This window comes from Mercenaria mercenaria, chromosome 5 (genome assembly GCF_021730395.1).
Source record: "Mercenaria mercenaria strain notata chromosome 5, MADL_Memer_1, whole genome shotgun sequence".
Classification (NCBI taxonomy): Eukaryota; Metazoa; Mollusca; class Bivalvia; order Venerida; family Veneridae; genus Mercenaria; species Mercenaria mercenaria.
Window position 1 is genome coordinate 56,030,583 of NC_069365.1, and position 24,364 is coordinate 56,054,946.

The window sequence follows — 24,364 nt, forward strand, 5'->3', positions numbered from 1 at the left end:
TTATTCTTTCAATTCACGTTATAACTCTGAAAAAGAGTTGGTTTTTTAAAAAGATTATTAACTTTAAATAAAAGCAAATTCTTATTAACGAATAGTAACATACGCGTAGAAGATTACATAAAAGCAAATCATTAGCTTCATTTTGATACGTATGCCTTTACTGCCTTTTGAACATATTCATTTTTTATTCCAACTGATATATATTATTTATGAAAAGAACAAAGAAACAAAAAGCAACATCACTGAACAATCAAATTATAAAATAACATATCTTTCTTCTCACTATACAACAGTGACAAATTGTGGATTCACATCGGCACAAACTACCTGACTGAGCACATTTATTGCTAAGTGTAATTTATATGTTGTATACCATTTAGTGATCGTTGGGAATGTAACATGAAACTGCTCAAGACTACAATGTATGAACTTTTTCGTATAATTCCATTTTTTCTCAGATCGAGACCGTCATCCTGCCCTTACCATGGAACTGATTCGGCAGCGAAGCACCTCTAATTGTAGTTCACTAGCTTTGTCACAAATTGACATACGGGCCTTATTTTATCTGTATTGTAAATGCAGGTATTGCATCATCTTTTTGTAAATTTTTGAGTTATTGAGGTAAATGTTAGATTTCACGCATGAAATACCTCTAAGGTTTTTCTGTATTTCATAACTTAAATATCCATGTAAATTTCATTAAATTCGGTTCAGTAACAAGAAAGTTGATATTTTATAAACTTCAGTAATTCATGTTTTTATCCCCAAAACCACTATAATGGGCCTCAAATTGTCAATTTCAATCCGCGCCAAAGTAGTCAGATTTCCCGGCTATATCGTGAATCCCGTGGAAATACAAATAGTCAAGAGTTTACGCACAGGCCGTGAATCCTATGAAATTTAGTATTTGGCGGGACATTACCCTTTAAATAGACTGGACTAGATATGCCTTGCGCACACCACCTTCCGACATTATAGACGAATCTATGTCTGAATTATTTTCTTGCTAGAAATTTATGCTCGATCGAGGTAAGAAATTTAATTGTTAGATTTTTGTATGATTTTTGAATTACGATTTTTATTTGGTAAATTTTTGTGCATTCTACAGAATTCTGTAACATTTACTTTTCGGCACATGATTTTGGCTAGTTTCGGTATGTCGGGATAATTTATTAAATTTTTCAGACTTTTGTAAATTATTTAGAAAGAGGAGTCTAAACGTTTCGTTTATATAAGATGTTAGATTTATACTGAAATTTGTATCGTGATAATTGTAAAGCACTGTTTCAAAAACTTATGTCAAACATTTTGTTAATTATGGAACGCCATTACTGCATTGTATTGTTATGTATAAATCTATATGGCAAGTCTAGTACGATGTATGTAATATATTATTGTAATTTGTAATTGTGTGCCAGTCTATAGCACATCTAATTAATGTCCGTTGTAGTGTATGGCATTAGATATTATATCGATACCAACTATGATATAACGTTTGATTAATATTGAATTTTGTTAATTTGTAGTTGTAAATAATAGCTGCAGTTTATCATGTCCGTATCTATAATGTTTCATCATATACTTTTCATATCTTTTTCATACTTTAACTTTAGTCTTTTAAGTAAGTAATTTTTGTAATAATGGAAGTAATTAGTGACGTATTTCAATCATGTGACGTCTGAACTTAGTAGCACATACGTTTTGTATAAGTAGCACGTATTATTTATGGGAGCCTACGGAGGTATGGTGTACCCAAAGGAGCAGTTATATGCCCTGACTTATTTGTTTTGCTATGGTGCTTACCATATGTTATATATTTTAGCTTCTTCCGCCAGACGATTTTACCTGGTGATGTCATAACCCGGAAGTACAATGCCCGAGGTTCACTTGTCTTCACTCACCTGGATGTGATTTTTCCCAGCGCAGAGCTTTCGTCCCATGGTTGTGCCGTAAACCGCAAAGACGCTGATTTTTGTTATCCTCTGAAGTCAGCTCAGGGATGCAATCACCTACCACCATAGGGAGCCAATACGGAATCAACGTATTCACGGTTTAAAGGGACTTAATTTCAAGATACGTTTTGATATTGTTTGTGCTACTTAAAGTTCGCAATTAAATTAAAGAACTGTGACACGTCACTTTAGAATTGAACTGTAAGATCTTTTGTATCCGGAGATACTGAACTTTGATTGTTTTTTTTCTCTTTCTTAAAATCAGTTTTTTTTTCATATCATCTATGCATTGTTAATAATCATCTTATGTAAATAAATTTGTAAATATTGTAAAGGGTGTTGATTTGTTCTGATGGTTACTGTCGCCGGTACGGCCTTTCCTGTCACAAGCTTAACATAAACATATACTTTCATTGCAATAGAGCGGCAAATACTTTAGTCAGAGTGACACGATATTTCTATCATTTGCGGTTCACAGATTGTTTTATAAGCCATGTACATGTATCAGAAGAACATATAGAACTTACACCAGCATCAAATATGAGAAAACACTTGGCAGTACACGTTCTAAGCAAAGACATGTTTTATGTCATGAAAGCTGACTAGTCAGCTTTTAGCGACCTAGAGAGACTATCCTCGTCCATTTTTATCACAAGACACTTTAAAAATACTTAACTTCAGCTTTTGAAGAAAGGCCATCTTAGCCAAAATGTTGAGTCCAGTCCCTTTAATTCTTTTAGGAATATATCGAAGGATATTAGATAAAAACAGCAATTGACAGATGGCTTATATTTCAGACAGACGATTACACTGGCAAGGCTTACTGATCTTGTCAAAAAGGAACTATGGCAAAGTTTGTTTGCATACTACCGTTACTATTTTTAACTGTTGTCGCGCCGCGTAACAACTAGCTAACGGAAATGATAAAATTTGTTAAACCTTAGCTCAGGCATTGTTCCATTTTTACAAAATGGCGAAGAAAGGTAAGAAAATGTTGAAAGAACTGAAGAATTATATTTTCAAATTTTATTTCTAAAATTTATTATTCTGATTTTCGTCAAAAGGTGGCTGGAACATAAGGGACTGTTTGATTGTCAAAAGTGGAATAATGTTAGACCTGTCTCCTGAAAGCTGATACCTGAAAGTATCATTTTCCTGTCTTGCAGAGTGTTTCGCTTGTTTATTTGTATTTTTAAATCTAACAATTGCTGTTTGATAACACATAACATCTACAATGAATGCATACATTGATTGTTTTGAAATTTTGATTTGGTATCTGCTGTTATTGATTAGAGTGCAACAGTTTTCAAACATGTATTTACCGTTTATTAATGATTTATCAAAAGTATCTAGTTTTTACGCTGATGTGTATGTATCTATTAGACCATCGAGTTTAAAAAATTTACATATCAATTTTATAATTCAGTAGTAATGGCATGGATCGCAAAATTCATGAATAATATCGAGTCACTTAACAAAATTATGTTAATATTATGTTGTGTTTAATGAAAATCCATATCTGTAATCAGTCAAGCTTTACGTAACAAAATAGTTTAAATTTATTTAACTGTGTGCGAAACATATTTAGTATTTAATTTTGAATGGATATTTACATGTGATTTTGTACTAAATAGTGCAATATATGATTGACTATAAAACATGTTACACTTTTTGTGTTTCTTTCATGGGAAAGCTTTTTAACATTCGCATTTGGCAGAAATTTGTTTTGATAACAGTAACAGGAATTATCTGAATCGGAGATTTTGAATACTTTCAAAGACCAAAAATGGAGAATTTCACGCAAATGCAGAGGTCTGTGATAATATTCTTTAATTTCCAGCTTTAGTTATACTCGTAACTCGTGGGAAGTCGATTTTGAATGCATTACTAGAATTTCACTGTGTATTGTGTTTGTGCTATCAGTGTCATACGAAAAAAGTTTCTTGTTTCTTCATGAAAGCATATTTTATGATTATTCTGCTTTACTTTACTGCGCATTCGTTCTTTTTTATCACTTGTTTGACACCAGTTCGGAATTCGTGACTGGTAGTTGGTTTACATTTTGATTTTTTTTCCATTAGTTATATGTGCAGATTGTAATAACCTGCTCGAAGGTAACTGTTAAGACGGTAACGAGGTTCTATTAACCGTGAGGACGAATACTCCCATCTGCACCTATAACCAGTTAAAGAACCTTATAAGGAAAAAATTCATGCAGTTAAAGGAATTTTTTGTTTGTTTGTTTGTTTTACACGTAAGATCGCAGTTTTGTACATGTTTTTCAGTCAATGGTCGAAATATTAAAGTAAAATATATTTTGTATTTTCATAGTGAAAAAAAGATCAAATACTAGTATATTTTTCACTGGTAAGAAACTATAAAACTGGTGAATTTATTAAAACCACGAATTAAAATGAAAATATGTTTGTTTTACATGTAAGATCAACATATCTTTCACTCATGAAACCATATTTTACATTTTTTACCCTTTGCTATGCCACTTGTGAAAATATTGCATCTGGTGTTCACTCGTAAAAGATATTCTGATCTTACATTGAAACAAACAAATATCCTCTATATCTTTTACCGGTGAACCCCACATTGCACGTTTTTACTCGTAGTTGCTTTGCTCGTTAGAATATTCTTTCCGGTGTTCAAAGGGTGAAATGTAGTTCTATCATGCATTATATGTTTGTTGAAAAGTAAGAAATTAAAAATTTTCAGATTTGACAAACGGCTGTTGTTCCTAATTACTCTACTGGTACTGACGATTATTTTTGGGCCGGTTTTTTCATTTGGTGCTATTTTTATTACTATGATGGACACATTTCAAACAGATAGAGCTGAAACTGCCGCTGTACAGTCAATTGTCATAGGAATGACATTTTCGTTTGGTAAATATCGCTTTTCATGTTTAGAGATAACGCATCTTTAACGCATGAAGTGACAGCAATAGACCACATATATTAATTTTACAGGAATTTTCACATAGTTTAAATGAAGGAAAGGGCAGTGCTAAGGACAGACTTAATTAGTTTAATCGAAGGTGACATTTCCTATGAATTTTATAGTAAATATTTAGCTTGCTACAGAACAATCTGCATTAAAATATTTGGTCCCTTCCAGCTAGATTTTATATCGCACATATTTTATCTATTCAATCTAATATGTATTAGTATGTCCACTCGGACATAACGATTAGTAATTCTAACAATTTCTTGAGCAGGTGTTATCAGCGGAGCCTTAATTAGTAGGTTTGGTCCAACAATGATGATACTGATGGCAAGTGTGGTTGTTCCTCTTGGATTTTGTATATCATATTTTGCAAAACACATCACTTACCTCTACGTTAGTATAGGCATTGTCACAGGTATGTATGTTACAATTAGTACAATTCCGTCGCCCTGCAAATTGGGGAGACGGGTATAGATTTGATCTAGATCACCGTTTACGTAAAAAGAAGTTACAGCTTTCACAAAGTAACATTCTTGATGTTTTGTTTTTATTGGATATTTAACGTCACACCGACACAATTTTTGGTCATATAGCGACTTTTCAGCTTTGATGGTGGAGGAAGATCCAAGATGCCCCTCCGTACATTATTTCGTCACGAGCGGGCACCTGGATAGAGGTAGAACCATTGCCACTCCGTAGCCAGCTGGATGGCTTCTTCACATATACATTTTGTATAAGAGTGTGCCCTTTCTAAATATTTTTAGCTTTTATATAGGATTTGTGACATACAATGAATCCGGTATAAATGTATTCATATAATTAATATTTCAAACTATATAATTATCTATTAAATTTAGGTGTTGGGAACTCTTTGGTATTTTCCAGCTGCATTGTGGTTGTTGAGCGAGTGTTTGAAGGGCCAAAGAGGTTATTATGTTTGGCTGTGCTGAATACTTCAACTGTTGTAACCGCCATTTTCTACCCATATTTTATGAAATGGTTGACAGAAATGTACGGTCTAAATGGAATGTTTCTTATTCTTGCTGGGCTCAGCTTAAATATCTTTGTTCTTTTCACTATGTGTTGGACAAATCGTGTTGCTGATATAAACGCTCGAGCACAGGAGGCAACAAGTACAAAAACAGAACTCGATGATTGTACTGGAAGTTCAAGAAAAGGGTGTAATTCGTTAATCGACATTATGCTCAATTGCATTGCACATGCTAATAAACTGTTTCACGTGCCTTATGTACTTGTACTTATTTCAAGTAGTTTATCCCTCGCAATATTAAATGGATATGTAGGAGTAATGTTTGACATCGCTTTATGGAAAGGAATGACAAGTTCACAAGGATACATTACTTTTGTAGTGTATTATTCATGCACCGCTGTGTCATGTGTAGTGGTAGGACTTCTCAAACAAAAGAAGGGAGTGAACTCCTTGGTTTATCCGATTCTTTCTACCTTTTGCGGATGTTGTGGTCAATTGCTCATAATATTTACATCAAAATATGCCGTATATATGCTCGGGACAGCTCTCACCGGCATGACATATGGGGGTGTTATAGCTTCGTCATTATCCGTTATTGTGCAAATGGTCAGCCAAAAGCAAGTACCTGTGGCAACTGGACTTTTTTCAACATTAGAAGGACTAGCATCGCTCGGAGTCGGACCATTATATGGTAATAATCTAACGTTATATCCCATTTTAATGGAAATGTTGTAAATAATGATTATATTGGGGTCTCTGTTAATGCTTTAAATAAGAACTGACATAATGGTATAACAATTATAAAATTCAATTTTGAGCATGTATTTAAAGTTCCATAAGGCGCTCCAAATTGCAGGTGAAAAACATGAAACAGACGTTCATATATATGTTATGCTTAATTACATGGTTTGAATAACACATTTTCATTACTAAGCATGAACTAGAGATAGAACCTATTTTTTTCAAATCATAGGTATGAAATTAAAAAGCTTTGAAATGAAGGCAAATGTCCATATATTTCTCAAATATAGATATATTGACAATATTTTAATCAGAGGCGAAGAGTTATGAGTATTTAATATTTTTATATAAAAAATGTGATCAAGAAAATGTAACTCTTCTTGAATATGGAGAGCTGAAACATCAGAGCAGGGACATAATATATAATAAAAATAAATTGAATATTTTCTATTTGGGTGCATTTGATTTAACATTCAGCTGTGATCTGGATTGCTAAATAATGATCCATGATACTGTTCACTAAAAATATAGAACACCTGGAACAGTCTGATAACAGCAAAAACATGCTGTAGCAGAATGCAAATATTTAAGTTCCGATCGGGACTCGAACCCAGGACCTCTCACACCTTAGACAGACACTCTTCCACTTCCCTATAACAGCAGTAGCTATAGCTAGGCTGTTTATGTGCAACCCTATTCTCTTCCCAACTATTTTACGTGAATTGGAACAATTTTGTGACAATAAAATGTTCTGTCTGTACGTCGAGATCCTGCTTTATCTGTAACACGTTTTTTTCTGCTTTACACGATCCAGATATAAAAGTTATTCATCATTCTCAAGGTTTCTAGGGTAAGCAGAAGTTAGTTTTGTATGTTTAAGATACCTTAAGTAATGTCAACTTAATGGATAAAATGTGTTTTTCCTTATGTAAAGTTAGTGCCCATAAACAATTTCAAAAGCATTTTTCCGACATTTCACAAAAATGTTACAGGTACTGTGCTAACTAAGATATTCTGAATAGTTTATAATAATCAATCAAACATTCATCAACTAATAAAGCCAAAATCAAAATTTGCAATTAGGGAGTAGAATACATCTTCCAAAAATTAATGCCTACAGCAGTGTGTGTTTGGCTCTGTACTGACTGACATTGACATATAAATACGTAGAAAAATACAAAACAGTTTGGTGTCGAAAATCGGTAAAATACAGATGTGCTCAACGCAAAACCTTTCGGAGTATCCCCAAATAGAGTCCTAAGACTACGAATCGAGAAGTGAAAATGCTTGGATTCTGTGTTTGTAAATGACATTAATATGAAGATCCTACGCAACAAAACAAAACAATAGCAGACTTGGAGTCTGCTTCCTGGAAGTAATGGGATGTGCATCTAAAGGAAACCCTTGAAAGAACGAGTTTCTCAGGGTCATACGAAGTAGAAATAAAATTACAGGTCATGCAAAGAAGTTACCGTCTGCCTTTAACTTCTCGAGATTCCTAAAAAGATGTTATATCTATACTCCAAAGTAAGAATTAAATAGTACTCGAAAGGTTTCCTTTTTCATCATTTTTCGAACTTAAACTATAAAACAAGATATACACGTATACAATCATGTTGTGAATTACTTTGCCTTTTAACTTGTGAATATGATTCAATATATTAGTGGTCATTTTGGACATTCCTTTCCATAATTAACATGATTCTACAAGAGGCTAAAATAATGAAGGAGCCATTAGGCTGCTTATTTTTAGAATCGTATTGTTTGGTAAGCACCGAGCACTCACAACGTTTAGCTGTCCACTCCTTCATTTAGTTACCGTTATGTTTAACAAGTTTATTGTTTCAGTTATTTTGTGGGACCTTAAGGGCTCGGTGGATTAACAAATCACTTATCTTTAAAGCTATCATATGACTATAGGTTAATTGCCTTTTTGGTTCATAGCTTAATTGTTTGGTGTATCAAACCATTAGGGTCATGTCAAAAACAAGTTTCAATAATAGAGAGACCAGTAAAAAGGTCTTATGTTATGTTAAGGATAAATGATTGAACAGGCTATCAAAGTACCTGTCAGTCTCGACCCATAGGTCAGTTCATATCAAAAGGAGAACACGAAGGGAGTGATAAACTCAAGTGTATTTCAATTTTGGATGTTATTTTCAGTGCGACTTTTTCTATTAAAATATTGATAATAAAATTCGAAGGAAATGCGGAGATTCATTTATCAATAAGGGAACAGTTCGACATAATTAAACTTATTGTTACAGAATGCAAAAAAATAAACTTGTACGCAGACGGTAGAAAAAAAGGTGTTTATTAATTACTTTTTTTTTCCAGTATTACAAAACGGACAGGGGGTTTTCATCATAAGCTGATCTGTAGCTAAATTAATACTATTTAATTAAAAGATACATTCAAAACAAATCAAGTTGCTATATAAGGGTTAACCAGTATCATGTTGTACACGACTGATTCTGCCTTTGCGCCCAGTGTAGATCATTATCGGGATTGTGCAGGCTGATCATGATCTGCACTGTTTGCCATTTAGTCAGTATCCTTTTGGTAAGCACCCCTTCAAACAGCTTATGGTACCGTCCAAGTTGAAAGATGGACAAGTTCGTTATAGAAATTTAGCAGAGTAAGGGTTAAAAGTTCATATCACCACCCTTGCATCTCTTTATAAACGATATAACAAAATGCATGGTAAAGTCCTAAACTGAAAGAGAAGTATAGGAATACCCGTGAAATGGAAAATACATCGTTAAAATTAACCTGTAAGAAATGTGGACTGAATGTTAGGCGGCACAGAATGTGGTAATGTCCCAGTGAATCAGTGTAAGCGAAGTATTTAGTTTTTAAATTAGATAAATCTATGCAGCATTTATTAATAATGTCTTCTGTCTTCACACAGGTAGTATCCGAGATATTTCTGGTAGCTACAGGAGTGTACTTGTGACAATTACGTGTGTACAAGCACTGTCTTCTGCCCTTTTTACCATTGCCTTGATAACTAACAGACGGCGAAAGAAAAGACTACAGCCTGACAGGTCAAATGAGATAATCGCTTCAACAAGACTGTAGACAAAAGAAAGATATCACAATAACACAATAACAAATGTACAGAGTGTAACTGAGAAAAGTCGTAGAAAAAAGGACAAAACTGTAAACGAAGAACTCAAACATAGGACATACAGAAAGGAGGAATACTGTAGCAACCCACGTCTCCTCCCAATCCACTTTCTCCTGGGAACTGTTCGAGGCAAAACCATCACTTGCTTCTTCAAATTAGCGTACTGATGTCAAGCAAAACTCCTTTATCACAATCACCAAACCAAATTTATGTCCTAAATTACAAACTAGTGTAAATTAAATTACTTTATGGCAGTAGATTTATGTCTATGTTCAATTTTCACATTATGTTAAATGATCGGACACATATGCGTTTAGTTGTTTATATTTATGTTCGATTATCGCATACAAATAATGTTTTTTCATGTTACGTTTGTTCGATGATATACACAAAATATATTTGATTATCGCACAGACTCTGTTTTTTAATATTCATAAGTCCAACAATCGAAGACATATTTGATACATTACTGTATATATGCGTTCAATAATCGAAGATACATTTGGTACAAACTTGTAAATGTGTGTCCAATAATCGAAGACTTATTTAATGCATGCTACTATATGTGCCCGATTATTGAACATAATATAAAAATCGAACATAGACACAAATCTACTGCCACATTATTTCACTACAGAACAATACCTTAACGATCAGGGACACACTGAAAAGCGGAGATGTTCTTAAATAAAGAAATAATATGTTATTTTTTTAATAACTCTTTTCCATATTTGAAATAACTGTGTGTCGAACACAGTTCTCCAGAAAGTATCAGATATTTTCTTTCATTTTATCCAACATGATAAAAAGCATAACATATATACATCAAATTTGATAAACTTTATACACTCAACTAGTATATACACAAATTAAACTAGTGTTTTATGTAATTAATGTAGTACAAAATTACCGTATAATAATAATAATAATAATAGCACATTATTCGTAAAGTTAAAACAGCATGTGTCAGACATAATCAAACATTTAAAATTGCTTTCTGATACAAATAAAATCTTAATATTATGTGCACTTATATGTCAAATTAACTCATTTTTGTAGCCTGACTGCATGCTTTTAGTGTTTGAATCGAATATATTTAATATACTAACCCGTATAAAGTATATCAATCACAGCATGTAAACAGGTCCGAATGTTGAAGTCAAACCACACGTTATTAGACTAGAAAATATCTGTGATATTCTTTACAAAATAAGATACTTGTCCTTTTGTAACTGATACAGTGATCGAATATAGATTATAAGAATCTTTCACTGGTGAAGGTGCGGATGGAAATATCTGGTTCCAGGATAACTGTATACTAATAAACAAAATGCGGTGTGTTATATTACCCGTTTAACGGTCTAAACCACTGCATGAATAGACAGGTTATTAACATAAACACGGTTATTTTTATATCGATGCTTTATAGTCTGTCGAAAACATTTATTTAAATGTGATTTCAGCTGTTCTATTTATTCCATTATAATTATAGTTGCATTTAACGAATAGTGGCCTGAATAATGTTTTATTTTTCTAATACGTTTTGAGTACATCTGATTTCGCATTTACTGTTAACTTAAAGGTCAAAGTGCAATTAGTAAAGTTGAAGTATGCATCCAACAAAAGTTGATAGTTTTTCCAAAAAAAAAGGAAAAAAAATGTGTTTAAAATAGTTTTTTTATTTGTCCGAAACAGCGTAATGTCTGAAGAAACTTATGTCTCACATTTTCAATTCTACATATTTGTATATTCAGTGTGTACATACCACGTGGTTTGTGACGTCATTTTCGGGCATTACGGCAAGAAAATTATTAAACAAATCCGTTGATTCAGAACTTAAAAACAACGTAAGTATTTCATTTTTCTCCGATTTGAATAATTCTTTTACGAGGCTCAAGCCAAAATAGTGGGCTATTAACACAAGTCAATTTTTTTCTGAATTTCTAAAAATTTTTGCAAAGGTCCGTTACAACCCTGAAATTCGGCAAATTCTTGGGGGGTAATACGGCAAGAAAAACCCGTGTTTTACAAAAAATTCAGGATTGTTTTCCCTTTTACATTGCTGTGTCTTTCACCGCTGTTTATTTCGTTCCCAAAGAAGGCATGCGAACCACTTTTACTTGAAATAAAATGGTAGGTTTCTCTGTGAAAAATGTATCTTCCAAAAATGCTAAACGGAAAGAATGATACGACGGCAAGCAGATTCATGAATACACCTATTGTATTACGAACAGTTTCGCGGATTATTGAGTTTGAGACTCTTCATCATGTATAATACCTGTTTGCAGATTTCTTCAGCTTTTAGATTAATTTCGGTATGATGTGAAATGAAAGAACGGCTTTTTTTAATGCTTCTTAAATATCGTTTAGTTGATCTAAAAAAATTTTTTCTATTTCATTACTTGTTATCTAATAATTTAGAGCTTTCAAGAGAAGTTTCCTAATTTCTACTTTATTTATAGTCTCAAGAGGTATCTTAAAAATGAGTCTTTATGTATCTATACTGTTGCATCCGCGAATGCTAACAACCATCTTAAAAGATTCAAACGGCCAAAATGTCTAAATTTGGCGCTAATAACCCTGAAATAGCCATCTAGCATAATTTATCTATTGTTGTAAAATAAAAATAAAAATTTGAAACTAAATTGAACTACAGGAAACTGGAAGAGGGGTTATAGAACCATATTTTCCAAAATGAAATGTGTCACACTTGAAGGGCACATATATAAATATTTTGTTTGCCGACGTTTGTCCATCCCTTCTGTTCCTCCTTGTCTCCATAACCTCTGGCCAGGTTTGCACGAACCCATTCTTTTCATAGAGTCGCCTTTGTGTTTTGTTCGCTTATTTTGTTTTTTTGTCAGAGCTATGGGATTTTTTAATTGTTTGTCAATAAAACATACATGGAGAAAATCATCCTAAACCCATTTTCCAGTTTTGACAAAGATTAACTAGTATGAAGAGTAGTTGTGAAACCGCATAGTACTCAATCCATGTAACCATGATACCAGTTCCAAGGAGGTGGGTTTTTTTACTTCTACTACTACCACTATCATTATTATTATTACTACTAGTACTCCTACTGTTTGTTCTTCTACTCCTTCTATTAATTCTTCTGCTACTAAAACAAAATCAACTTCTACTACTTAATAGTGTTACTACTACAACTACAACAACAACAACGACTACTACTACTAGTAGTAGTAGTAGTACTACCACTACTTCTACTGTTACTACTATCACTACTACCATTAAGAACAGCTAAGCTGTTGTTACTGCTGCCATTGTAAATAACACTATATAAATTTCTATTTTTTCAAGCCCACGAAATCAATACACAATGACATATACAATTCAATGCTAGGGGGGAAAGAACCTCACCAGTATGGTGCCAGCGCCTAATGGTTTACAAAATCGATCAAAAACCAAGTGCGAAACCGAAAGGGGGGGGGGGACATAAAAAAGGTTTCTCAAGTCATTTAACATTAATCAGATTCTAGGTAGCGAACCTTTATGTAGCATGTGACCTGCTCAGTAAATATATTTTGGTGCTCGTATCCAATCAATATGTGAGAAAATGAGATGCACAATTTTGGTAAAATGATACTTTCTTCGAAGAAAAAGTTGTTTGGGTTGACCTGTTGGACAGCTAAACAATTTAATCTACCCTCGTCGTACTTACTGAACATCCATTCTAGTCGGGTGCTATTTATCACGGTGTGAAGATTTTATGGAACCGATGCGTGATCAGTGCATGTATTCCGTGTTAATTGACCTAATTACGGAGCGTGATAGGGCAGTGACAGCGTGATCGTGTCTAATGCAAATTAAATGAAAGCAAAGGTGGGTCACTAAAAACCGCCAAAGATGCAACATATTGCATCGACCCATCCAATGCAAATTTTAATCTCATCAAAAACCTTTAGCTGTTACACACTTCACAGGAAATATGAAATATGTGACTGTGTTGTGTGAAAAAATGAGATCCCGTTCTTTACATCTGCGACGACTAGGATACTTTTCTTCACATGTGTGCAAAATGTGATCTGGAAAAAAGTATGGTCCTACAAAGTGTGGTTCTGGGAGTTTAATTCATCAAATATTCGCTTGATATAATATCTTATGTTTAGTCGTACGTGTAGAATTCAGGCATATGCAGGTTTTATTTTTCCTTAAATACAACACTTTTCTTCTAGCCTGGTTACATTTTAAAATGATCAAAGGCATTGGACAAGACTAATGATTAAAAAGGTCACTATTTTGTTTTGTTTTTGCAAAAAGAGGGGAATTGTCCTTCTTCCGCCCTTTAAATACTTCAACATCAGTATTTGTGTTATCATATAGGAAGAGTTTATTTTACAGTCATATTTATATACTCATATTTACAACGTCTTAAGTTCTTTCACATTAACCTTTAACCTGCTGAATTTCTAAATTGGACTCGTATTTCATTCAATTTGGTCAGTACACGGAAGTGCAGGCTGATCTTGGTCTGCACTGGTCGCAAAGGCAGAATCACTTGCCGCCAGCAGGCTAAAGGTTAAGGCAAATAGTAATAACATCTTGAAGAAGATATGTACAAAAAATGTATCTAAATGCTCATGTAAAGACAGACACAATTATATTTGTAATTCCTACGAAATATTGCAATTGCATGTAAAATGATATTTTCCTAGTCTTATTGGCACATTAGTATGTTTTCCTATTTTCAAATATTTTGACTTACACTTCATACAGTTTATTAATTAAGTTTTAGAAGGCATACTGTACTTGCGTATTATATCATGGACAGGTGAAGCACACTACAGTATGTTAAAATATAGAAAATGAAATTATAAACTAAGTTAGAAATATAATACATATTAATCGTGATGTAGAATTGAATAAAAGTAAGATAGATGCATGTTTGAGAAAGATTATCGATACCTCGGTTAATTCAGTTGTGGACTAAAAGAGAAAGAATATCTACGTACAAAAGCAAATCATGTGAACTTTTCCAATTTAAAACGCTTGCTTGGTTTTGTTTGGGCCATGCCATACATAATATATTTATTCAACATACGGGTTTTTACGTATGGATTCATAAATATTTCGATTTGAATGCGTCATATATTCTATTATGTCCTTTGTAACAGCTTGCATGTTGTACATTCGGTCAAGCTGTTTTTATATGTCTGAAAGCAGATATATATTCAGTAGTTCAGTTGCGAATTCCGTTGCCATTGTGCTATTCAGTAAATGACTCCCAGACTTATGAACCGTATTGTTGTTATCATATAAATAAATTCTTATAACATGAACATATTCCTTGGTATGAATTTAAATAAATTTGTGAAAATATTTACACAATAGCGAAACATTAATCGACCCAGCATATGGGTTATAACGTGGACATGGAAACTGTTTGTCCTTTTCAAACAACAAAAAAGAATATGCCATTGAATATTCAATTATGGTTGTAGTTGTTTGAGAGCAAGCAAAAAGTAAAAGGTAATGGACTTGCTTGAACATTTTGCAGCATAGGCCGAAACCGCGCGCCTCAAAGTATGTCAAAACAAAAAAAATATAATGGAGAAAACATAGCAGACGGATTTGCTTTATTATCCGCAAAACCAATTCATAAAAGACATAAAATTGGGTTAATTGTTTGTTGGGTAAGAAAGGAAAAATTAAGTAGAAAAAAAATGGACATAAAATATTACAAATGTATATAAATATTCTCAGGAATGCAATATATTTTTTATAATTCCGTAAACATATAAAGGTAAAAGCAATTACTGGACAATCAGCATAATGACTTTAATGATTTATTTAAACAAGCTATTAAATATCCAATAAAATATCCAAGACAGTAGGAGATACTTGACTAAAGAATAAAATATGTAAAAAGATCCTTTGGAAGAAAAGAATACGAACAAACTCCGAAATTTTTGGCGAATTCGCTGTAAAAACACTTTTTCAATCAATTTAATTGGTTTAGCCGAGACACCTTGTTTATCATTTTTGTATCTATGCACTGACAGCAGAAAACATTCGAAAAAAAACATATAAGTGTGATCACTCATTTTCTTAGTTTGATCATTACCTGTTCCTGTCCAATGGCCAAAGTATCAATTCAAAATTTGACAAAATTGGTTTTCAAAATATTTAACACGGAATGCCAACAATTAAAAGGGTTTTAATCCCATAATTTATAAGCGCCTCGTGACCTTTGATCTATGCAGTTTTAAAACCCCAGTGTGAAGTATCCTATCACCCTACGGGAGATCTGAAAAATAATACATATGCGCAAAAAATATAAAATAGCGATGTTGCAAATTTTATTATAAAATAACTGATAATATCACGTACAGAAAAAAAAACACATTAAATCACGGGAGATATGATATTTTATTCAAGATTTTGCATTGGGTATTCATGTGAAGTTTTAAATAAGATCGATATCATTCGGCCTGTGATACTACTTCTATCGTTCTAAAAGTATGCTTTAGAATCTATTAATTAAAATTTTTCAAACTTTTAAAGGGTTTTATAAAATTACTTTTTATCGGTGTTGTTTGGATTATTTAAAAAAAAGGGTTTAGTCGACCTCAAAACTTTTTTTGAGTACTTAAATACAATGTAATTTAATGTGCATTTTCATTTAAAGGAGTAAAGAATACTGCCACATTTAATTAACAAAAATATCGTACGTTGTTAAAAACAGATACATAAATACCCGATGTTGCTGTGCAAAAACTAAGTACATCGCACGATTTTGTTTGCACTTCATAACGTAGCTTGGGAATATATTAATTTCATGCATTTCAGCCCTTTCTTTACAAAAAATATCATTGCTCTTTTTTTTAAAAAGAAAAATAAGCAATTATGTCTGTCAAGAGACGAGTTTTTTTTTAAACTGACTGAGAGTATACTTCTGTTCGTCCGCCGTTTCGTTATTGAGAATATTTATTTTGTCCCGGTTAAAAGTTAGGACGGATTTTATTCAAAATTTTCTGCCGTTCAAACGTACGTCGGCAACGCATGCTGGATGCATTTTCAATCAATAGGACCACCAACGCTTTAAACACAACTAGTTTCTAGATTATTCGTTCATCTTTATTGCTATGACAATATTTCATAATAGCATATATTTATTAAAAAACTAATGAAATTACGTTAAATTTCAGAATAATTTAAAATATGTAGCGTATCCGTGGTAATAAATACTCTACAGTTTCTTCCTGACAGTGTTCTCTTTCTATAACTTCATTTCTTCTAAACAAACGTTCCTCTAACAAACATGTACTAATCTATATTTTTCCCCTATACCGTTGTCTTGACTACATCGAAAGTCACCGTCTCAACGTCCAATGTCCTTAAATCCGGATCCTCTCGTAATCGACCAGGTCCTGACTTAAAACGCATCAACATAACTAACATTGTATTATAGGGCAAGATGTGCAACAATATAATGAATTTTCCCAAATTGTTTGACAAAAGTTACACAATTTTTGACCATGAACATTTCCCGCAAATTTCTTGCCATTCTTTCCCAGATCGGCTTCCTCCATTCAAAATAGAGTGTTTTCCTCTGTCATTAATGATGATTTAAAATAAAAAATACATGGCAAGTGTCTACTGCCAAGCTTCCGTTCCATTATTAGCGTATATATATTTCTTACCAATCATATAATTTTCCTCTTTAGGTTGGTGAGGTTTGTGAAAATCAAAATTTAAATCAACACAATTAAAGATACAGATAATTATAAAGAGGGGTGATCCGGAAGTATATCAGTGCGTCCGTTACTTGCTTTTCCGCATTCAATCGTGAAAAGTACAGTCACGTCCTCCCAGATTAAAAGTTCGATGTGCAGCACTAAGCCTTGTTACCACTTGGTGACAAAAAATATCAATTTCTGACGATAAATCGATGGCCATCACCGATACCATAGTCTATGTGCATGTCAATATCTCGATAATTAAGCAATAAAATTTTAATGATGAATCAATGCAAAATTGCATATAGATCAAGGTACTCGGCTTGAATTTTAATGTACTGGATATAATAAATTCCCGGTTATAAAGAAGGTTACCGTTACCATCATAAAGGCTACAAAGTTTTTAGGATAAATCTTGTTACACGTTAATCAAACGTGCAGATCTTCCATAAAATTGCCATAAACAAATTAAAAGTAGTAACGATTATATTTATAAATTTCTTGATGGAGTTGGAAAATTATGAGCAAAAATAATTAGTGCCAGCATATAGGACCAATAATGTGAAATTACCAATCAGCTCCATAATAATCATTATCTGTTTTAAAGTAAATAATCATTTTTGTATTTTTTAGCTTAAACCAGAATATTGAACTACTCGTAATTTTTAAGAATTGATCTTAGGACTTAAATCAAAAGAACAAGTACTGTCTATTCATCATTCATGGCAAAATTTAAAAAAAAAACTGATTATCGATAGGTACCAGCAGATTTCTACCTATAAATTCGTTTGGAAATAGTTAAAATCATTTTTAAGAAAAATGAAAGAAAATTTCCATGGCAAAATAATGAATTTTCTTGCCAGGGCAAAATTATTTTGCCATGGCAAAAGACCGTTTTGCCATGGCAAAACCGGTTTTGCCATGGCAAATGGGCAATTTTCTAGTACTTATTTGCAAAAAAACTAGTAACGATATTAAATCAAAACATACTAAAATTTAAATAGGTGGATGAATGTAACAATTTAGGGCAATTTCATTTTTGTTTAAACGCGTATAAATATGGGCTGAATTTGCCAAATTTCCCCGGGGAGGCAAAAAGAAACCGGCGGCTATTTTAAACAGGAATAGTTGCCATTGTAAATTGTGAAAATGGTTTTCGAACTGTTACAGTCCACTAAATCTTAAAACAGTGACTTCCATGGTTTTTGCCCCAACATACGTTTAAGGACCGACGGTGTCAACCACATGCTAAGCAATTAGTAAGAACTTCACTTTAATGACACTACTACACTTAAGCAAGTTGCAAGACAAGAACCAACTCCCAACATCTATTAAATGAAGAATGTAAACTATCGAAGATCTAAAACTGTAGCAGTTTTCACACCAATAAACAGGAAAATTGGCATTAGATCATATGGCAAATTTCCAGTTTTTGACGGGGTAAGGGAAAACCCAGGTGCCACTTTTTGCATTATTTCTCACAGGCGAGCACTTTTTTACCACCCACCTCCCGAAAGCCAGCTGGATACTTTCCCCACATAAAAAAATTCTACGCACCAATGAGCTTCGAACCCATATCGGGGGAGTGATTCAACGTCAGTGATCTTAACCATTTGGTCACGGAGTAATAAGTGTATTTTACGATTGTTTTGCATTGTATCCTTTCTAGCAAACATTTTAGAAGTTTTCACAGAATTAAAGTCATTACCGAATTTTATCTATTACACGATAAAAGTATTACGGGCAAAGTTATACATTTTGTGACTAAATTTGCTGTTCTGTCTATTTGCCTTGTTGTTACAATGACTTATGATAAAGTGATATATTCTATCGAGATCTTCTGTTTTGCAAGAAGCGAAACCGAGTTGAGAAATAAAGATCCCATTGTAGTTTGCGCGCCGGTAACTTTTGAAAGTGTGTGTTTGTTGAATTAATCTCTTTTATCATATTCTAAATCTGAAAAAAAAAACATTGTTATATATTATGGTTTTAACCCTTTTCATAATTACAAAGGTAAAACATTATGTGCCATTTCAAGCTTCCAGTATAACAACTATATAAAAATGTGGCCGCAATGTGAAAAGAAAGATTTTCATACTATCTGAATGAAAACTAAACCCCTCAACCTCCAAAACCAACATGTCAAATTCAAAAAAAAAAATAAATCCTATTGTATTCACGTCACAGCGATGAACGCCATCGCATAAAACGACATGTTAATCGGACATTAGATAACGATCGTAATACAGCGAGTATCATACGTTAAGTACAGACACTGAAAATTTAATTCATTCATTCATTCTACATCAAGTAGAGAATTCTTACTGCACCACTCATGGATATTCTTAATGGACTACTAAAATGTTGCAAAACTTTTGGGTTTATAAATTAACAATTTTTGGATGATTTAAGAAGTGTTTGTTAAGCGTATGTGTTTCTTTGATTACTTAATTAACCGATGTTAAGTAATTTAATAGATTAAACATCATTAGGAGATTGCATATTTCACTTTGTACAGGACATTGTTTACTTTATAAAAACTAAATGACAACACACGTTTTCGGTGTGAATCTAGATTCACGTACACGTGTCGGGTATTCCCCATTTCATGCGCGTTCTAATAACTTGTCCCATTTGTATGTAATTTTCGCACCAGTTATAAGGAAGAATTAGTTTATTTAACAGTTAATAAACAGTAATGTCTGTAGCGGAGTTGATGACTTTAAGACAGCAGAGAAAATTTAACTGTATATCCACCAATTCTTTAAGCCTCGGTCTACTGGAAATATTTGTCTGTTGTTTTTACTTTCACAAGCAAATAACAGAAGGACATCAACTGGTGTTTTGTTGATTTCCTTGGAGGTAACAGACAGTTTAATTCTAAAATTTAAATTTCCCTATTTGTGCGATGGTTGGAGCATTTATTTGAAGTTGATTTCAGGAATTCGTCAACGGGGCATGCAAATTTCATGTATTCATTTCATATTTATTTTTACAACTATCACCTTGGATTTAGTACTTGTGACAATAGAACGCGTATTTTTGTATTATATCCGCATAGAGTGAGAGATGTTTTTTACAAGGAGGAGGGTGCTTATTGTTTTGCCGCCGCTTGTTCTTTTTCTGTCTGGTTTTTAATGCTCATTTGATATATGGCTATCAGCTTATATTTAACGAACACTTTCAGCGGTTTACGCTGTGAAGCAATTCCTGAGCATATAAAATTTCATGTTTAAATTCTGGACATGGATCGACTTTGCTTTTGCATTCGCAATTCCTTTCTGTGTTTTGCTGAGTGGCAACATTTTCAGTTGTACTTAAACTTAAGTCGAGTCATAATTTTCGGAAGAGGAGTACCATTATCTCGGTAAAACGGCTCACATTCAAAAGGTGGAAGTAGTGTCCCCCAAAAAGGACGAAATCCTTACTTCACAGTTAACAGCGATAATACTCAACATAACATTTGTTATTTTAGTGTCTCCGTTTCAATATTTGCAATTGGACAGCATATGGTTTCCCAAAAAACACAATGACACCTGAACGTCACGCCGGCCCTTTATACTTACGGTAAAAAATTACTGATGATTCTATATACAAATAGTGCAGTTAATTTTGCATTGTATATTTTATGTGGCACAAAATTTAGGAGGGATTTTATGAATCTTTTCTGTCGTTCACGCAGGCGAAAGTCGAAGTATGTCGGAGACGTTTTTTGAGCAATAGGATGTGCACTTAAGTACGATCAGCCTATAGATACCTTGGTCGTAGAGCCTGGTACAAGTTTTTCATACTCTTGAATATTATTACTCAAACATGTGCTGTTTTGTCTTAAACATTCAGTTTCATTGTGTCATATTTTGTCATTGAATTTTTTTGCACTGAGCCTGTTCATGTTTTCTTTAACAAAATGTTAAAACTTTAACAACGGGTCAATGCAGTAAATATGATTTACATTTCATCCATATCTCAAACTTTATTTACTTGATAAATGTAAACGGACCAAAACAATCTCCAAAGTTATTTTAAAATTCAACCTTCGTTAATTGTCTAATTTTGTTGCACAAATTGTATGACGTAAATTAATGTTATGCCTACATTTACCTGTGTTATACATATAAATAAATTTCAATGTACCATACACACTCATAATTATTTCTTTTTAAAAACTTGTAGAAATGTCCAGTGCTAATTACAACATGTCTATATACTTTGATGATATTATTTGAAATACTCTCCCGAACGACATATAAATTTTCAGCTATTCTCTATAGATTAAATTACTTGCGTGATATTCTAATAAATAATAAATCAGATATTTGAAAAAACATATTGTTCAATGCCATAAGAGTAAATACTGTGGTTTGTGTTTCTAACAAAGCTTTATTCATTTATTCATGTATTTGTTTTTCAGAAATATTTGTGTAATGATGATATGGGCAGACATGAAAATTTATAAAAAATTCATTTTGATAATCTATTGCACTATGTTAAAAATAATTACACTGCATTTATCTACTGCTAAATATAAATTGCGTTTGCTAATTATTAAGTAAGCAATAAATGTCAGCAAAAAAAAAGCGTTAAAAGAAACACACCATCAGTTTGAAGGTAAAGTATTATTTTATAACGTAAACAATAACTTCTGCAATTCTTGTTTATGGACAATGTACTGTATCAGTTTGTAAAAAAACATTTCGTCCATATTTTTTCCATTGCAGCTTCTTTTTGTTTGGGCCTTTGCAAATGCATGGTTCTGTGTCTGTGTTTTCGAGAAATCTACCCTTATCTTTTGTCTACATTGTGTTATTAATATACAACTGATACTGTATTCAATATACTCAACTCATCTACATTTTCTGTCAGTGTTCTTTTGCTACTTACCTTATGATTTCAATGGTCTTGTATAAATCAACAATTTATATGGACAAATCAATTGATTTTTTAAGCAGAATATTTTAATCGTACTTTTTAAATCCCCTTTTAGTTATTTTCTGAATAAATATTGTATGTTAATGAATGCTTGTTTATGATAGGGTTGTTTTAAATTGTTTTAAGTGGTACATTGTTGTCTTTGCTTGTTTATTCTATTAATTAAACTTCTATTGATAAATGGGCTTATGGTGTTCTGTAGAAGATATCCGTCAGGATTGCTTAATACACCCAGTTACAGAAGCATTCAATAGGTAAATGCTCGTTGATCCGAATGTTTATTAACATGGGCGTCCAAGGTAGTTTGTGGGATAGACCCGTTTTCATTTTTTATTACTATAATATGTCTTTGATATCTAACAGCGAAACTGTTGATAAGAATTTCATTATATTATTCACTTTTTATGTTTAATATGCAGAAGATTACAAACTCTCTTGTTTTGTATTCAATACAAATTTGAACGAAATCCACAATCATATTAGCCAGTGAAAAAACTCGTTTACGCAAATTGCCTGGTAACTTGATAACAGACATCAAGGCGAAATGGGACAGTAATTGTAATGAAATTATGTAAAAAGCAATGGCTTTAATATTATATGTAAAGAAATTGGCACTGTGCCTTCCATTCCACCTTTTCTCAAAATAATTTGACAACAAAAAACAGTTTTGATTGCTATAATATCGCAACTTTTAATATAAGATAAGGTACATGTACTGGTGGAGTTAAGATATGTAAAATATACCCGCGTTATTCTGATAGTTCTCATATGATAAAACATTGTTAAGACAGCAACATTCATATGAAATCATATTTATATTGTATTCTCTGCACTCGTGGTTGATCTAAAATTACGGTCATATAGTACGAATCAGAGCATTTCAAATAAAATTCTTTATTAACCGGGTGTAACATGTGTTTAGTACTAGGTTTGTTTACCCAACTTAGCATATGAATCACTCTTTAATTCAACCAGTAGTATATATTTCACGTTTTCAGCAGTCAATATACATGTATACTGTTATTGTAAACAACATCTTATTACATTATCACAAAAGAAAATCAATATGCATATCAAGTATAAACTATACATTTTGCAGCAGACTCTCAATACAAAATGTTTTGTATAACGATGATATTGACAAACATGAAATGAAAACATTGTGAAACAGTTTTAAATATATTAAGTTTGATAATCAATCGTGTTTTGCTAAAAAAAGTGCGCTATCATACTGCGTGTGACGACTGTAACAAAAATACCTGCTCATACAAGTTATGAGCTAAACTCTGGTGTCAGCGTAGTGACAGTGTTACAACAGCATGAAATGTACAATCAACAGCGTATTTCATTTATTTGACTGTTCGCTATTCAGCCAGTAAGCTTTCAGTGAATACCCCTTCGAATAATAACTGATACTGCCCTAATTAAATGATAGACTAGTCCATTTTAGAAATTAAGCAGGGCAAACGTTAAATGAAGAAAACAAAACTGGAGTCATTTACCTGCAGAATTCTGAAAACAAAAGAACGAAATATTTGTTGATCAATTAGACCTAAAATTGCTCAATCCGAAAACATAAGTAAAGCAGAAAAAGATATAAAATGTAGGCTTAAAGTATAAGCTTGATGATAATGACAACAACCCTTCCAAAGTTAGGTATTGTTCCATGTGTTCGTGTTCTAACAATCAGTAATGTTATCATAGAGCGATCTACCCTAAAACAAGATGAATGATATCCGTGATCATTTCACATCTCCTTGTTTATCATGTTGGGAATCTGGAAGTTAGTAATTCAGATATTTTTTATAAATAAAGATGGCTTGTTCGAAAAAAATGCGGCCAATTTTTGCATTTGTTCATCTTTTAAATGATATGAAGAATTGAAGAACATAACTGTATAGAGATTGACTTTTATTTTCGAGTCAAATAATAAATTACTTTGCTAGTACTAATTGTGACGTATTAT

General features: G+C 32.6%; 1 protein-coding gene across 1 annotated transcript; it reads left to right on the forward strand.

Annotated features, from left to right (window-relative positions):
- The first annotated feature begins 3,043 nt into the window (after positions 1 to 3,043).
- LOC123559043 (monocarboxylate transporter 13-like) lies at positions 3,044 to 10,725 on the forward strand. The gene is made up of 5 exons (XM_045350864.2): positions 3,044 to 3,764; positions 4,677 to 4,846; positions 5,179 to 5,322; positions 5,765 to 6,589; positions 9,551 to 10,725. Exons 1-5 carry the CDS (start codon positions 3,739 to 3,741, stop codon positions 9,718 to 9,720), a joined length of 1,335 nt encoding a protein of 444 aa, XP_045206799.2. The 5' UTR covers positions 3,044 to 3,738; the 3' UTR covers positions 9,721 to 10,725.
- The last annotated feature ends 13,639 nt before the right edge of the window (positions 10,726 to 24,364 follow it).